The following is a 16,417-nucleotide window of genomic DNA, read 5'->3' as shown; positions in this document are numbered from 1 at the left end:
TTGTAATTTTTTTAAAAGTAGGACTGCAGTTGTGTTGCTAATTTTAGTTTTTTTTTTCATTTACGGGATGTGGGTGTTGCTGGTTAGGCCAGCATTTATTGCCCATCCCTAGCTGCCCTTCAGAAGGTGGTGGTGAGCTGCCTTCATGAACCGCTGCAGGCCTTCAAATGTAGGTACACCCATCGTGCTGTTAGGGAGGGAGTTTCAGGATTTTGCCGAGTGACAGTGAAGGAATGGTGATATATTTCCAAGTCATGTTGATGAGTGAATTGGAGGGAAACCTCCTGGTGGTGGGGTTCCCAGGTATATGCTGCTCTTGTTCTTCTAGATGGTAGTGGTTGTGGGTTTGGAAGGTGCTGTCTAAGGAAACTTAGCTAGATACTGCAGTGCATCTCGTTGATGGTAAACATGACTAACACTGTCAGTGGTGGAAGGTTTGAATGTTTGTGAAAGGGCGAGCAATCAAGAGGGCAGCTTTGTCCTGGATGGTGTTGAGCTCCTTGAGTGTTGTTGGAGTTGCACTCATCCAGGCAAGTGGAGACTATTCCATTATACTCCTGACTTCTGCCTTGTAGATAGGCTTTAGGGGGGTCAGGAGGTAAGTTACTCGCCGTAGGATTCCTGTCCTTTTACCTGCCCTGGTAGCCACAGTATTAATATGGCTAGTCTACTTCAGTTTCTGATCATTATTAACCCCAGCGGGTTGATTGTGGGGGATTCAGCGATTGTAATGCCATTGAATGTCAAGGGGCGATGGTTTGATTCTCTCTCATTGGACATGGTCATTGCCTGGCACTTGTGTGCTGCAAATATTACTTGTCACTTCTCAGCCCACGCCTGGATATTACCCAGGTCTTGCTGCATTTGGACATGGACTGCTTCATTATCTGAGGAGTCTCGAATGGGGCTGAACATTGTGCACTCATCTGTGAGCATCCCCACTTCTGACCTTATGATCAAAGGGAGGTCATTGATGAAGCAGCTGAGGATGGTGGGGCCTAGGACACTACCCTGAAGAACTCCTGCAGTGATGTCCTAGAGCTGAGGTGATTGACCTCCAACCACCACAACCATCTTCCTTTGTGACTGGTATGACTCCAACCAGTGGAGAACCTGCACCCTGATTCTCATTGACTCCAGTTTAGCTAGGGCTCCTTGATGCCATACTTGGTCAAATGTTGCCTTGATGTCAAGGGCAATCTCCTCACCTCATCTTTGGCATTCAGGTCTCTTGCCATGTTTGAACCAAGGCTGTAATGAGTTCAGCAGCTGAGTGACCCTGATGGAACCCAAACTGCGCATCTGTGAGCAAGTTATTGCTGAGTAAGTGCCACTTGATAGCACTGTTGATGACACCTTCCATCACTTTGCTGATGATGGAGAGTAGGCTAATTGGGCGGTAATTGGCTGGGTTGGATTTGTCCTATTTCTTGTGTACAGGACGCACTTGGGCAGTTTTCCACATTGCCGGGTAGATGTCAGTGTTGTACCTGTACTGGAACAGCTTGGCTAGGGGTGTAGCAGGTACTGGAGCATAAGTCCTCAGTACAATTGCCGGAGTATTGTCAGGCCAATAGCCATTGCAATATCCAGTGCCTTCAACTGTTTTTTGATATCATGTGGAGTGAATCGTATTGTTTGAAGACTGACATCTGTGATGCTGGGGACCTCCGGTTGAGACTGGGTTATATCATCCACTCAGCACTTCTGTCTGAAGTTTGTTGTAAATGACTCAGCCTTGTCTTTTACACAGATATGCTGGGCTCCTCCATCATTGAGGATGGGCATATCTGTAGAGCCTCCTCCTCGAGTGAGTTATTTAATCGTCACAGCTGGATGTGGCAGGACTGCAGGGCTTAAATCTAATGCATTTGTTGTGGAATCGCTTAGCTCTGTCTATTACTTGCTGCTTATGCTGTTTGGTACACTGGTAGCCCTGTGTTGCAGCTTCACCAGGTTGACACTTCACTTTTTGGTATGCATAATATTGCTCCCAGCATGCTCTCCTGCACTCATTCATTGAATCAGAGTTGATCCCCTGGCTTGGTGGTAATAGTAGAATAGGGGATATGCCAGGCCATTAGGTTGCAATTCTGCTGCTGCTGATGGCCCACAGCGCCTCATGAATATCCAATCTTGAGTTGCTAGATCTGTTTGAAGTCTATCCCATTTAGCACGGTGGTAGTGTCACACAACATGATGGAGAGTATCCTCAATGTGAAGACGAGACTTTGTCTCCACAAGGACTGTGCGGTGGTCACTACTACCGATACTGTCATGGACAGATGCATCTGCAGCAGGCAGATTGGTGAGGATGAGGTCAAGTATGCTCTTCCCTCTTGTTGGTTCCCCACCACATGCTGCATTCGCAGCTAGCAACTATGTCCTTTAGGACCCGGCCAGCTCGGTCTGTGGTGGTCGTACCGAGCCACCCTTGGTGATGGACATTGAAGTTCCCCACTGATGCACGATCAATTACACTCAAAGACGAGGTTGTAACATAACTGAAGGCTTTAATTGACTAGAACTGTTCCCCAGCAGCTTCGGTACAGAAAGTGAGGGCTGCTGGGATGGCACCGGTTCTTATACCCCGCCTGTCAAGGCGGAGCTACATACCAACAGCCAATGGTAAACTCCTAGGTTTAACCAATGGTCTTCAGCCTCTTGGGTACTGTAATACATGATAATACCACATTCACCCCCTGTTAAAAGAAGAGTCCAGCGGGTTTGGTGGCCAGTGGTTACAATTGCATCTACATGGTATGATCAGATATGGAGGTACCATGATACCTCTTTACAGAGTTGTCGAGAATATTTTACAAGCGTGGAAGATATATACATTCAGTGTACGTTTACGGTTATAGTTACAGTGAAACAATCAGTCGGTCGGGTGGCCTGGTCGTCCTCCTGTATCGTCTGGGTGTCGGTGGTGATTCTGGTGGGGTTCCGGCCGTCTCTCTCGCGTTGGAAGACCGAGACCCCATTAGTGACACCAAAGGGAACCCTTAAAAATTGGTAGAGCCGCCCATCTGCTTCGAAGGCAGTGTACTTGCGGTCACTAGTGCGGAGGATTAGCTGATGGTAAGCGGACTTGAGATCCACCGTGGAGAAGACCTTGTATTGCGCAATCCTGTTCACCAGGTCGGATATGGGGGGGAGAGGGTACGCATCCAGCTGCGTAAACCTGTTGATGGTCTGACTGTAGTCAATGACCATCCTATGTTTCTCCCCGGTCTTCACCACCACCACCTGAGCTCTCCAGGGTCTGTTGCTAGCTTCAATGACCCCTTCCCTCAGTAGCCTTTGGACCTCTGACCTGATGAAGGTCCGGTCCTGGGCACTGTACCATCTGCTCCTGGTGGCGATGGGTTTGCAATCCGGGGTGAGGTTCGCAAACAGTGAAGGCGGGTCGACCTTAAGGGTCGCGAGGCCGCAGACAGTAAGGGGAGGTATAGGGCCACCGAATTTGAAGGTCAGGCTTTGCAAGTAACATTGGAAGTCCAACCCCAGGAGTGTAGCCGCGCAGAGGTGCGGCAGGACATAAAGGCGGAAATTGTTGAAATTCTTGCCTTGGACAGTGAGGTTTGCTAGGCAGAACCCCTTTATCTCCACTGAGTGTGACCTCCACCGAGTGTGACCTGGAGGCCAGGGAGATTCTTTGGTTTACAGGGTGGGTAACAAGTGAACAGTGCCTTACCGTGTTGGGGTGTATAAAGCTCTCCGTGCTCCCAGAGTCGATCAGGCAAAATCTCTCGTGGCCGTTGATGAACACCGTCGTCGTTGCAGTTGCGAGTGTCCGAGGTCGATTTTGGTCCAGCGTCACCGAGGCCAGATGGAGCAGTTGTGGGTTGTGATCGGGCAGCGTGTAGTTGGCCATGCTGGGGGCCTGGGGCCCCATCCAAGATGGCGTCTCCCATGGATCGCACATGGTGGTCGGGGATGGACAAAATGGCGGCGGGGATGGACAAAATGGCGGCGCCCATCCGTCCAGCGTGGTGTCCGAGGGGCAAGATGGCCGTGCCCATGGGTCAGACGTGGCCCTAGGATAGGGGGGTGGCGGTGAGTGCTGGCCGCCTGGGGCCCGAGGGGAAGATTGCCACGGCGGCCCGGAGTTGCTGGAGACCGCGGCCACGGTTCGTGCCTGGCAGACCCCCATGAAATTGCCCTTCTTGCTGCACCCATTGCAGGTGGAGGTGCGGGTCTGGCAGCGCTGGCGGGGATGCTTCGCCTGCCCGCAGAAGAAACAGCGGGGCCCGACGGAGTTAGCGGTCTGTCTTACAGCGCAGGCCTGCGGGGACACGGGGAAGGTCAGTGGGGCTGCCACTGCGGGATGCCATGCAGGCCAGGGGGCCGCCGCGCAGTCGGGCGCATAGGACTGCATGTTTCTGGAGGCAACGTCCATGGACCCTGCCAGGGCCCGTGCCTCTCTCAGTCCCAGGGTGTCCTTTTCTAAGAGTCTTTGGCGGATCTCTGACGAGCTCATACCTGCTGCGAAGGCATCCCAGATTATAAGTTCCGTGTGCTCGCTTCCCGAAACTTGCGGGCAGCCACAGTTTCTGCCCAGCACCAGTAGCGCACGGTAGAAGTCATCCAACGATTCCCCGGGGCTTTGCTGTCTAGTTGTGAGCAGGTGACGTGCATAGACCTGGTTTGCAGGACGGATATAATGTCCTTTTAACAGTTCGATCGCAGCATCGTAGTCCACCGCCTCCTCGATGAGGGTGAAGATCCCAGGGCTCACTCTTGAGTGCAGGAGATGCAGTTTCTGTTCTCCTGCGGGGGTGCCTCCGGCCGTCTCGAGGTAGCCTTTAAAGCACACCAGCCAGTGCTTAAATATCGCCGTTGGTTGTAACATAACTGAAGGCTTTAATCGACTAGAACTGTTCCCCAGCAACTTTGGTACAGAAAGTGAGGGCTGCTGGGACGACACCGGTTCTTATACCCCGCCTGTCAAGGCGGAGCTACATACCAATGGTAAACTTCTAGGTTTAACCAATGGTCTTCGGCCTCTTGGGTACTGTAATACCTGATAATACCACACCCACCCAGAGCATATTCTGTGCCTTTGCAAACCTCAGTACTGCCTCAAAGTGGTGTTCAACATGGAGGTATACTGATTCATCAACTGATGGTGGCCATTGCGTGGCAATCAGCAGGAGGTTTACTTGCCTATGTTTAACCTGAAGCCATGAGACTTTATGGGCACCAGAGTCGATGTTGAGGACTCTCAGGGAAACTCCCTCCCAAATGTAAAACAGTGAGCCGCCACCTCTGCTTGGTCTGTCCTGCCAGTGAGATAGGACATACCCAGGAACGGTGAGAGTGATGTCTGAGACATTGTCTGTAAGGTATGATTCTGTGAGTATGACTATGTCAGGCTTTTGCTTAACTAGTCTGTGAGACAGCTCTGCCAACTTTGTAACAAGCCCCAAGATGTTAGAAAGGAAGACTTTGCAGATTTAACAGGGCTGGGTTTGTCGTTGTCGTGTCCGGTGTCTGGGTTGATGCTGGGTGGCATGTCTCGTTTAATTCCTTTTTTGTGTTTTTGGAGTGGTTAAACATAACTGAGTGGCTTGCTAGTCCATTTTAGAGGGCATTTAAGGGTCAACCACATTGCTGTGGGGCTGGATTCACATGTAGGCCAGACCAGGTAAGGATGGCAGATTTCCTTCCTTAAAGGACATTAGTGAACCATTCTGCGACAACCGACAATGGTTTCATGGGCATCCTTAGACTTTTAATTCCAGATATTTTATTGAGTTGAATTCCATCCCCTACCCCACAGATCATTCTCCTGGGTCTCTGGATGTTGCTGCTTTTACATTAATGTTAAGGGTGTTTTTCCGGATGTGCACATCAGGCCCAGGTCTGATTTTCGAGTGAATTAAAGTCAATGAGTGTGAGGTTCCTTCCAGATGGCTATCCTTATATGACCACATTGAATTCCCTAAATATACTTCCACCCACAGATATGTGCCACCTGGGTGCAAAGTAAACAGACAACCTCCATGAGTGAATTATTTAGGTACGATTGTATGGAGTTTCCAACTACACCAGATCTGCCCAGAATGCACTGGACACTGTGTCAGCTTTGCTCATGTGACGTTTCTTGCAAGTTTCCATGGAAACCTATTAGCATAAATCTAAAATCTCCCCCGAATCAATGCAATCGCGCAATAAAAATGGGCATCACTAGAAATGTGAGATTGCCAGGGAATTTCAGATTCAACACTCTTGGTCTTACTTTTTATTTTCAGCTGTTCCCTTTGATCTATTGGCAGTGACATAAAAGTTTTGAAAAGAGCAGTCATTTGAAGTTACACAGGTGTGCCCTTTTAAACCGTGATGGACTGAATTTTGGTAACCTTTAATTGAATTTGAAGTAACTGCAGTAGGAGAAAAGAAGAAACAAGCCGGAGTCAAACTTGAATTGATTGCTGGACACTGTCGGTACCGTGAAGGCGATTAAATCGGAGCCTGTGCGCTGAGCGCAATTTGATGAGATAGAACCTTAGAATGTGTGCACTCAGCACAACCTTACCAATCTGACCTGCAGGCATGGCCAGTTTGGTGGCCAGGGGCTGCTTTGGTTAACAGGACCTCTGAACCAGTGGAAAAGAACGAGTTGGGCAATCGTTAGTGCTATTTCATTGGATTACGTCGAGTTTCTACGGATACCTGGAACAGAAATCATGTGGAAACTTCAGGCCAATATGTATAGATGTCACCCCTCTTGTGTGACCGTTTGGCATCCCTTCCCATAAAACTGGAGTCCAATTACAAATGTGAATTGTTATAACAATGCAACGATTTAAAAATTCCATTCCTTATTATCATAATTCCTCTAAGATAAAAGCAAATGACTGCGGATGCTGGAATCTGAAACAAAAACAGAAAATACTGGAGGTCTCATTCTCAGCAGGTCTGACAGCATCTGCAGAGAAAGGGGAGCTAACGTTTCGAGTCTGGATGACTCTGTCGATTCCTCTGTGGTCTCGCCCTTCCCTGTCTGTGTAATCTTCTCCAGCCTTACAACCCTCCGATATATCTCTCCTGCTCTAATTCTGTTCTTTGGATCCGCTCCCACTTCAATATCTCTACGATTGGTGCTCTGCCTTCCAACTGCTAAGTCTCGAAGGTCTGTCTACCTCTACCTGTTGCCTCCTTAGTAAGAGCGCCTATCCCTGACGAAGCATTTGGCCATCTCCTCGAGTGTCTCACGTAGCTGCTCTCAAAGTGTTGGATCACATTTCACTCCGTTAAACGCCCGATCTAAAATTCCAGCTGTTGTTCTATGAGAAGTTAAATTATACTCACTCCATTGTTACTGAAGATCTGGACAATGCGATTGCGGTGGGGTTTAGTGCTTTCCTCATCAATCATCGGGACTGAGTATCTAATTCCCCCCCTCTCTCTTCCCCTTCTCTCTCTTTCTCTTTCCCCTCTGTCCTCCTCCCTCTCTCTCCCCCACCATATCTCCCCCTCCCCCCTTTTATCTCTCCCCTCCTCTCTCCCATCTCTTTCTCCTCCCTTTCTCTCTCACCTCCTTTCCTCTCTCCCCCCCCCCCCCTCTCTCTCCCCTCGCTCTATCTACACCCCCCCTTATCTCTCCCCCTCCCCTCTTCCCCCCTCCCATCGGGAAATATCCGATTCGTTACCAAGCTTTGTCGCCCAGAAATCTTTCTGAGCTTCTCTGTTCGGGCTTTAACAATGAAGCCTGCCTTGTGACAGGATCAGAGCTATAGCGAACGTGTCCATAGGGGGTGCATGTGTATTAACTACAGGACAGGAAACCTCAAGCAGGGGAGAGTCACAGCTGCTTCCAAGCTGGCATCGAATAGGCGGGTTTGCTCCAATTGTTTGTGTCAGAGCTACCAGATCACTTATTTTATTTATTTCGAATGTTGCTATTATAGTGCCTGCTGGAAAAAAAACCTTAACCAAAAAAAAAAACACACAGGTATTTCGCCGCATTCGTGTAAAATGGATTATCTGTTGCATCGAGCTTTTGTACTCTGAGAGTACAATACAAAACGTGCATCGGATTTAAACAACAAGGTGGGCAGAGATTGCGATGTATTTCGAAAGTCTTAATTCCACCCCACCCCTCGTCCCCACCCCGAATCGAAAACCAACAGGATAGCAGCGACATTCTGACTGCAGTTAAGGTGTTAATTCTTGTCAACCGTGCGTTGTATGTTTTTCTGTATGTGTTTGTATTTATTGAGTTACTATGCATATGTGCAGCGGGAACCGACATTTCCAGGGTCAGGCTTTCATCTCTGCAACTCACAGATGGGGGCGAATTGCCGTGTAACGTACCCTCGAGAACAAATCCTCCGGGTTATCAATGCAATCGGCAGCAAACAGAACACACACACACAAAAAAGAGTTTCCTATTCCCACTGATGTATAATGGACTCTTGCTATCATATATCTATGTGGACACGGTTTGTGTTGCGAATAGTTGAAAAATAAAAACAGGAGACGACAGACTGTCATTTCTTTGTATTTATCAACACTGGTTAGAGCCAGTCACTCTGGGGTACCTTGTGGAGAGAGGCAGCAGCACGGAAGAGCGACCCTGCTTTGCCAGGGGGGGAATTGAGGGTGGGGTGGGGAGGGGGGTGGAGATGATATTCTTGCACAGTGCAGCAGGGAACCTGCGCAGTTGGGCTGGAAGGATTGGATTTGCCTCCATGCAAAGAGAAAGCTCGGATCCCGGGCTGGCCAGAAGGCGGGGGTCAGGGATTTTACCGGCTGAAAACAAAGGGATTGGCATCTTTTTAAGGCGGCGGCGGGGGGGGGGGGGGGCTGCCACCACCTTCTCTTCTGCGCAGACTCATTCTAACCCTAAAGTCATTCTATTACCACTCACCGGAAGTTCTGCTCCCTGCCATGGCTGGGAAAGAAGAGGTATTAGTATTTATTCTGATTTTCAACCCGTGTTACCTTCTGGACGATTGTGTGTGTGTGTTTGTATGTATTGTGGTTTCACCGTTACTGGGTTTGGTAAACACTGCACAAGCTGCTGCTGCTGCTGGGGGTTTAAGAGAGCAGATCGAATTCAGTTAAACAAATGTCTCCCGTTCCTATTTCAGAAATGATTGGTCTGCAGGGTGGATGAAGGCAAACAAAAGCAAGGAGGGAATAACAACAATAATAATCATTTGGTTCAGGAGGTCCCCTGGGCAACGGGGTTCCCAGCGAAGATGAGGAGGAACTTTGTGATTTGCCCTTTCCGATGGAAATGGAAAGATTGAGCGGCTGAACAGGGAGGATCGAGGCTGTCAGCTTTTCATACATGGCGAACGCCAGTGAGTTGGAAGAGACCAACAGTTCTCTTCAGAATTACGCCATCACCGCCTCCGCCGTCAAACTGGCTTCTCTGGGATTGATCATCTGCATCAGCCTGACCGGGAACCTGCTGCTCTCCTTCCTCATCTTCAAAGAGCCGAGCCTGCACCGGGCTCCCTACTACTTCCTCCTGGACCTGTGCCTGGCCGACATTGCGCGCTCGCTGCTCTGCTTCCCCTTTGTCATGATCTCCATCAGCAGCGGCTCGGCCTGGGCCTACAGCCTGCTCAGCTGCAAGATCATCGCGTTCGCCGCCGTCCTCTTCTGCTTCCACGCCGCCTTCATGATGTTCTGCATCAGCATCACCAGGTACATGGCCATCGCCCACCACCGCTTCTACTCCAAGCGGATGACCGTGTGGACCTGCGTGGCGGTCATCTGCATGGTGTGGACGCTGTCCGTGGCCATGGCCTTCCCGCCCGTCTTCGACGTGGGCACCTACAAATTCATCCGGGAGGAGGAGCAGTGCATCTTCGAGCACCGCTACGTGAAGGCGAACGACACCCTGGGCTTCATGCTGATGCTGGCGGTCATCATCGCCGCCACCCACATGGTCTATGTCAAGCTCATCTTCTTCGTGTACGACCACCGCAAGATGAAGCCCGCCCAGCTCATCCCGGCCATCAGCCAAAACTGGACGTTTCACGGCCCCGGGGCCACGGGCCAAGCGGCCGCCAACTGGATCGCCGGCTTCGGCAGGGGGCCCACCCCCCCAACCCTGGTGGGCATCAGGCAGACCACCCACAACCAGAACAAGAGACTCCTGGTCTTGGATGAATTCAAGATGGAAAAGAGAATCGGGAGGATGTTCTACATCATCACCGTCCTCTTCCTGCTGCTCTGGTCTCCTTACATTGTGGCCTGCTACCTGCGGGTCTTTGTCAAAGCCAGCACTATCCCACAGGTCTACCTGACCGCTGCCGTGTGGATGACATTTGCTCAGGCGGGGGTCAACCCCATCCTGTGCTTTATCTTCAACAAAGAGCTGAGGATTTGCTTCAGAACCCACTTCCCTTGTTTTCAAAGCACACAGACGCCCAGGGAAGCTTACTGCGTTATTTAGAGACAGTTGAAGAGCAGGAACACGTACATCACCTTTTCTTTGTCCAACCCCACACATAGCACACACTACACCAAAATCCAGCATAATCTTAATGATGTACTTGCAGGCGTTTGGCGGATTAATCTTGGCCACAGGGCAGTCAATCCATTGGTTTCTGTTTACATTGAAGGCATGGGAGACGCTGAGTGGAGTGTTTTGAGGACAAATTAATCCCTCTGGAATACGCATCGAGGCTACTTTATATTGGGATCTCTAACGTCATCTCTGCGTTCGCCCCAATTTGATAGAAGAATTACTGAGTGCTCGAGAACGTATTAATCAGGGAATTCAAACATGAATAAGCACTTTCCCCAATCTCAGTGTTGTTTTACAATAAATTAGTTTATTGTTTGTTTGCTAGCTGCACTGTTCTTTACACTGGCCAGTGAATTATTTGCTAATATCCAGAAGATGAAAACGAACTGGAATGTAAAAATTGTACAAATCATAATTTCAGTGACACCTTTCCCCCCTCTCTCCAATTTAAGAACTTTATATGACCCTACCTTCCCTTTTGATATTTTCTTAGCTTGTTTCTCTGCGTTATAATATATTGGAGAAATGTTTTGACCTTTAAACGTTACTTTTTGCAATTTCATATCTTAATGTACATTTTACAGACTGTCTTTGAAAAACAAATGTCAATTTTAAATTAATTTCAATAGCTGAATGTAAATAACAGTCTAATGGTTTAGTGTTAGCTGTAGTTATTGTCATACAAAATTAACAACTTAGAAAGTTATACTGTACTCATGATTTGATGGATTCAAGATGGTAGCTTTTATTCCTCTTGTACATTTCCACTGTTTTTACTTGAAAATAAATTTACTGAGCAGAAGAGTTTTTCTCTCCACAGTGAGAAATTAAATGAATGGATCTCAAATTAAATGTACTTTGGAGTGCATTTTAGTAAAGGTTACAACTGATGTAATTTAAGCAGAAAATAAGAAACTGAGAGCCCAATTTTCAGTCTTGCTCCATAAGGAATGACAACCATGAATAAACAAGCCAATTCTAGAAACAAAGGAGCCATATCCAAGGAACTATCTCACCTATAGGAGATGACAATTTTTAATTTCAGCTTTAAGATTATAACTTTCTTATGATCAGCTATGGTTTAGTTGAATAATTGAATGACAGAATTAGCTGGGCGTAGAATGGATAATTCTTGTTCCTATACATTTTTCAAAAGGCATAGAAACTGGCAAAAGTTGTTGAAATGCAACTTAATTCTAATAAATGGCTCACCAGTTTCAAACTATTATGCAAGAAATGACAGCCAAAAATGTCTACATAGATCAGGTAAATGTTACCAGAATGCCGTTACTTTGTTTAGCCTGTTGCTGAGATTGTAATGCAAATGTTTTACTGGGCATTTGACTTGGATCAATATATTACTAAGGCTCTAACACATGGTACAACACAATGAAATAAGTGTACTGTATTTAATTAGGCTATGCAACTTACTAAACTGCGGTGTAACTTATTCTGGAATGATACAACTCCTTCCCATAAGTTAGAACAATTCATCATTTGCTTTTGTTAATGTGAAAGTGAAAGAGAACATTTTTAAAATGAAAACTATCATACTTTATTTGGCATGTTGGAACCCTGTCACAAAGTTGAAAAAAATAAAGGTTATGAAAATAAATTAAATATACTGGAGGCCTTTTATTACCCATCCAATTTGCTAGCGAGGTTTTGACTATAAAGTGGGTTGTAACATTGTGATGTTTAATAAAAGTCAAATAAATAAATGGTGTAACAAAAATAAATAAAAAGAAGGCCGAGAAAGACATTGTAAGTAAGTAGGTAATTAAATGAGAAAAATCAGGTTGGTCGAAATATTACAAACCACATGATCAAAGGGTTGAAGTGAAAAGCTGTTGTGTTTGAATACCAAATTAAGATTAAAGGTGACAAAATGAGGTGCTTGAATCTAATACCTATGATGTAAGATGTAAATTGGTCTTAGTGTCGTAAAAAATTTGATACAATAAAACCTATCCTCAGGAATAATTAATAGTTTAGCGATTCTGGAATTCTATAATTTGAGTATGATGAAATATGCATGGTCATTAGCAAATTCCGTTGCACTACAGCATGAGTTGACCAACATTGATTCAACTTAAGACATCAAAAACATCATAGACTCAATCTGAAATTAAAGAAATGAGAGAATTGAGAGAACGAGAGAATTAATGATTGTGGATTTTTTTGTCCCATGAGTGAGTTATAAATGTGTTCCTTCCAAATGGGCTTGAAATTGTATTCCACATTTATCCACTGCTCAACCTATTTATACCATTTTAAATATAAATTGACAAAATCCTTTTAATTAGGACTATTAGCACCATGTAGGACATTTTTAGATTTCCCATGGTCACACTGAACAGCTTTCACTTTTCTCAATATTGTTTGATCACTAAACTGAGAATGTGCAAAAAAGATTTAAAGAAGGTTGGGCTCAGTGACCTGAAAATTCAACAGCCTCGGGTAACTGAAAATTTTAGAGTATCAGTGGTGCAAACATAAAGGCAAAAATAAAAGTGACAGACGTCATTGGTAATTATAGAACATAATTTCTGGTGTCATGATACATTCTGCTCAATAATGAATTTAACATTTTCTGATGTTCATTTGCAAGAGCATTTATGTGTGTCTTTGCAGAGGGTATCAGTCAAACCTAATGCTAAATGTACAAATCATTTCAGCCAAATGGTGACAAATAATTCAAGAATTTACAAATTCAGACTGAAAGTGAGTTTTACTTTTCCACCCAGAGACTGGGTGGTGCTGCGGGTTAAAGTGTTATTCTTGCACCAAAATAAATGCAACTCAGACTCAAAGTCTTCCATCTTTGGTGACTGCGGTGATTCTATGTGAAATGATTGTGTTCCTGACAGTGGGGGTGGTGCATCCATGAATATAAAACTGTCAGCATTATTTAGCATTAGTTGGCTATCTCACTCAGAAAGGGCACAAGCCTGCTGGTATGGAAATAGAAAAAATGAAATTTAGTGAGAAAAATACAATGGCCAGAATCTTTACAAGGTATATTATCTAAGGAAGTAGCATCAGATAAATTGTTAACTCCTCCATCTTAACTTCTCATCAAAGAACCATAGGAAGATTCACTGATTACATTTGGGGGATTATCAGTTATCGAAACTCCACTTGATTAAACCATTTTGCACCAACAAGACAAAATCACATTAACCATTATATAATAAATCAAACTTCTCCAGTGCAGCACCAAATGAGCTAAGTTGACTTCTTGTCAAGATAACAAAATCATGAACTATTATTTCTTCTTTAAAACTTAGAACAATTGTCAACAGAGTATACAATGTACCAACCACATGGATGGAATGAAATTAAGTTTGTAAAGACAATTCGATGTATCAAAGTAATTCAGCATCAACTAGGTTTCACTAATTGCAAACTGGTATTAAACACAATGTTTGAAATTAACATAAAGCCAGCAAGGTTAGTGTTGATTAGACACTGTAGCTGAAAATGTTATACCTTTCAACAACAAGCCGACTGGATATATTGAAAGCCTGGTTAATTCAACTTATTGTTGATAAGCTTGCAACTTTAACAATGATTCTTGGGTGCCATACAACCTTATCATGCGGCTTAGCAGAGCTGATTATGTCACCTTCTTCTGGGATGCTCATGTTCCACTTGGGACATTAAAGTGGTGCACCTCCATCTCTAATCTATGACAACTTAGATAAATGAAAAGAATCTGAGAACGAAACCATCTTAAATAACTCCTTTTGATTTCCTTCTCTCATTTGGGTTTATAAACACCATCTTTTATACCTTTCATTTTCATAAAAGTAACATTTTCTTACCCTCCATACTTTGTTTACCTAGGTATTACACCCCATTGTAAGGATTAACTTTTAGTTGTCGACTACCTTAAACAGATGTCTGTTTGGAACCAATTTTAACCACGTGTTAGCTGGTTGGCTCCATAAATTCTCAACTTTTCATCACAAAAAAACCCAAAAGTCAGATAAAAGTGACATTTTTCAGGGTCAATGCCAGCAGATGCTACCATTAAGCTTTTGCCTTAACAACTTAGGTCCACAGCCTCTGGTTGTGAAATGTGTTTTGGCTTGAAGTACCAGAAGTCTTTCTGTTTTACTGGTTTTCAGCAAAATGGTTTAAACTCTATTTTATGGAGGCTTACTGACAATGTTAGTTCAAGGTGCTCACTTAACTTTTAATTTTAAGGCACAAGATTAAGTTGTTAGAAATTGAATATTTCTGTGCCTAATCCACATAATCTATATTGCAATACGTAATATGCAATTTGTGTTTCACCAAAATCCAACTTTCTAACTGGATGTTTTAAATAACTCCATAAGAAATGACAAGACCGTCTTTGCGGCTGTATTATTGCCTAAGTTCAATAGAATGGTCAAGGTGGTAGTAGGAGTGCGGGAGCCTCAATGGGTAATTGTGATCCTGAAAAATTGTACTATTTATTTCCTATATTGGTCTAATAGGATGTATGGCACAAACTATTTTCCCAATTTATAAAAGTAAACTGAGATTCACCAATTTGTATGTTTTGGTGTTAATTATTTTTAAAAGTACAGATGTTTAATTTGACCATTCAGATAGGATAAAACAAGAAAGGAAGCCACTACAATCATTTTTTAGTTAGACATGTCACAGAACCTAAGTAGTCTGTCTTTATAATGTGCAGTGAAAATGTTTAAGTAAGTATGGCTTCACCACAGTGTTAAATACAAGCAGTTTCTTACAAAAGACCCAGCTTTCTGGTTAGATTTATTGCGATTCCACTTATAAAATCATCCAGTGGGGTGCACGGTGGTGCAATGCTTAGCACTGCTGCCTCATGGCGCCGAGGACCCGGGTTCGATCCCAGCCCTGGGTCACTGTCCGTGTAGAGTTTGCATATTCTCCCAGTCTCTGCGTGGGTCTCACCCCACAACCCAAAGATATGCTGGGCAGGAGGATTGGCCAAGCTAAATTGCCCCTTAAATATAAAAAAATAATTGGGTACACTAAATTAAAAAAAAAAAATCATCCAGAAGTCTTTCTGCTCTGCACAGAATTTTGTTGAGTCTTTGTCCTTTTAGTGAGATGTGAAACCAATGCCCTTCTGGTGGATGTAGCTGTAGATTTTACCTTGACCAATGCATTTTACTTTAGGCAGCATGGTGACTGTGTGATCAGCTCGTGATTTAGCGCCATCCTGTTCCCTGGCCATCTGTTGTTTTTCAAGACCCCCGCTATCTCTTGCTCTCTCCTACTCCCATTTCTCTTATCTCAGTTGGTTCCTGCCCGTATCATGGTCTGTCTGAGTGCAGAATGCTGGTGCTACTGCTAAGAACTGCTTCTTGATCTGGCTGTGTTATTGCGAACCACATTATTTCTGTCTGATTCTGTCTGTCTTAGGAATGTGGTCTAGTTAGCTAGCTTAAATCCCAGGATACACTGCGGCCACTATTATTAGGAAGAGTTTAAATGCTTGTTACTGCTATGTTATAAGAATACATGTTTAATGGTTAATAATGATTATTGGATGACTTTCTATGATTAGTTTCAATCCTCAATAAACTAGCTTATGTAGAGCTATTCTAGTGTTATCCTAGCTATCTGTTTTTAAGGGGTCTCATCTCAGGATCCCCCCCTTCAGTGGACATAAGAGATTACATGGCATTATTTTGAAGTAGAACATGGGGATTCTTTAAATAATAATGATTTTTATTAATGTCACAAGTAGGCTTACATTAATATTGCAATGAAGTTACTGTGCAAATCCCCTAGTCGCCACACTACAGCACCTGTTCGGATACACTGAGGGAGAATTCAGATTGTCCAAATCACCTAACAAACACGCCTTTCGGGGCTTGTGGGAGCAAACTGGAGCACCCGGAGGAAACCCACGCAGACACAGGGAGAATATGCAGA

At 44.9% G+C, this 16,417-nt stretch overlaps 1 protein-coding gene across 3 annotated transcripts; it reads left to right on the top strand.

Annotated features, from left to right (window-relative positions):
• Positions 1–7,758: 7,758 nt before the first annotated feature.
• Positions 7,759–15,037, top strand: gpr27 (G protein-coupled receptor 27). 3 transcript variants are annotated; one of them, XM_072472244.1, is made up of 2 exons: positions 7,759–8,058; positions 9,102–15,037. In XM_072472244.1, exon 2 carries the CDS (start codon positions 9,305–9,307, stop codon positions 10,418–10,420), a length of 1,116 nt encoding a protein of 371 aa, XP_072328345.1. In that variant the 5' UTR covers positions 7,759–8,058; positions 9,102–9,304; the 3' UTR covers positions 10,421–15,037. The 3 variants fall into 3 exon arrangements, with proteins under 3 accessions (XP_072328345.1, XP_072328346.1, XP_072328344.1); XM_072472245.1 differs by having other exon boundaries at positions 7,759–8,168; XM_072472243.1 differs by lacking the exon at positions 7,759–8,058 and adding an exon at positions 8,800–8,916.
• Positions 15,038–16,417: the final 1,380 nt, after the last annotated feature.

Source organism: Scyliorhinus torazame, chromosome 13 (assembly GCF_047496885.1).
Source record: "Scyliorhinus torazame isolate Kashiwa2021f chromosome 13, sScyTor2.1, whole genome shotgun sequence".
Taxonomy (NCBI): Eukaryota; Metazoa; Chordata; class Chondrichthyes; order Carcharhiniformes; family Scyliorhinidae; genus Scyliorhinus; species Scyliorhinus torazame.
Note: the sequence above shows the minus strand (reverse complement) of the source record. Positions and strands in the feature narration are given on the sequence as shown.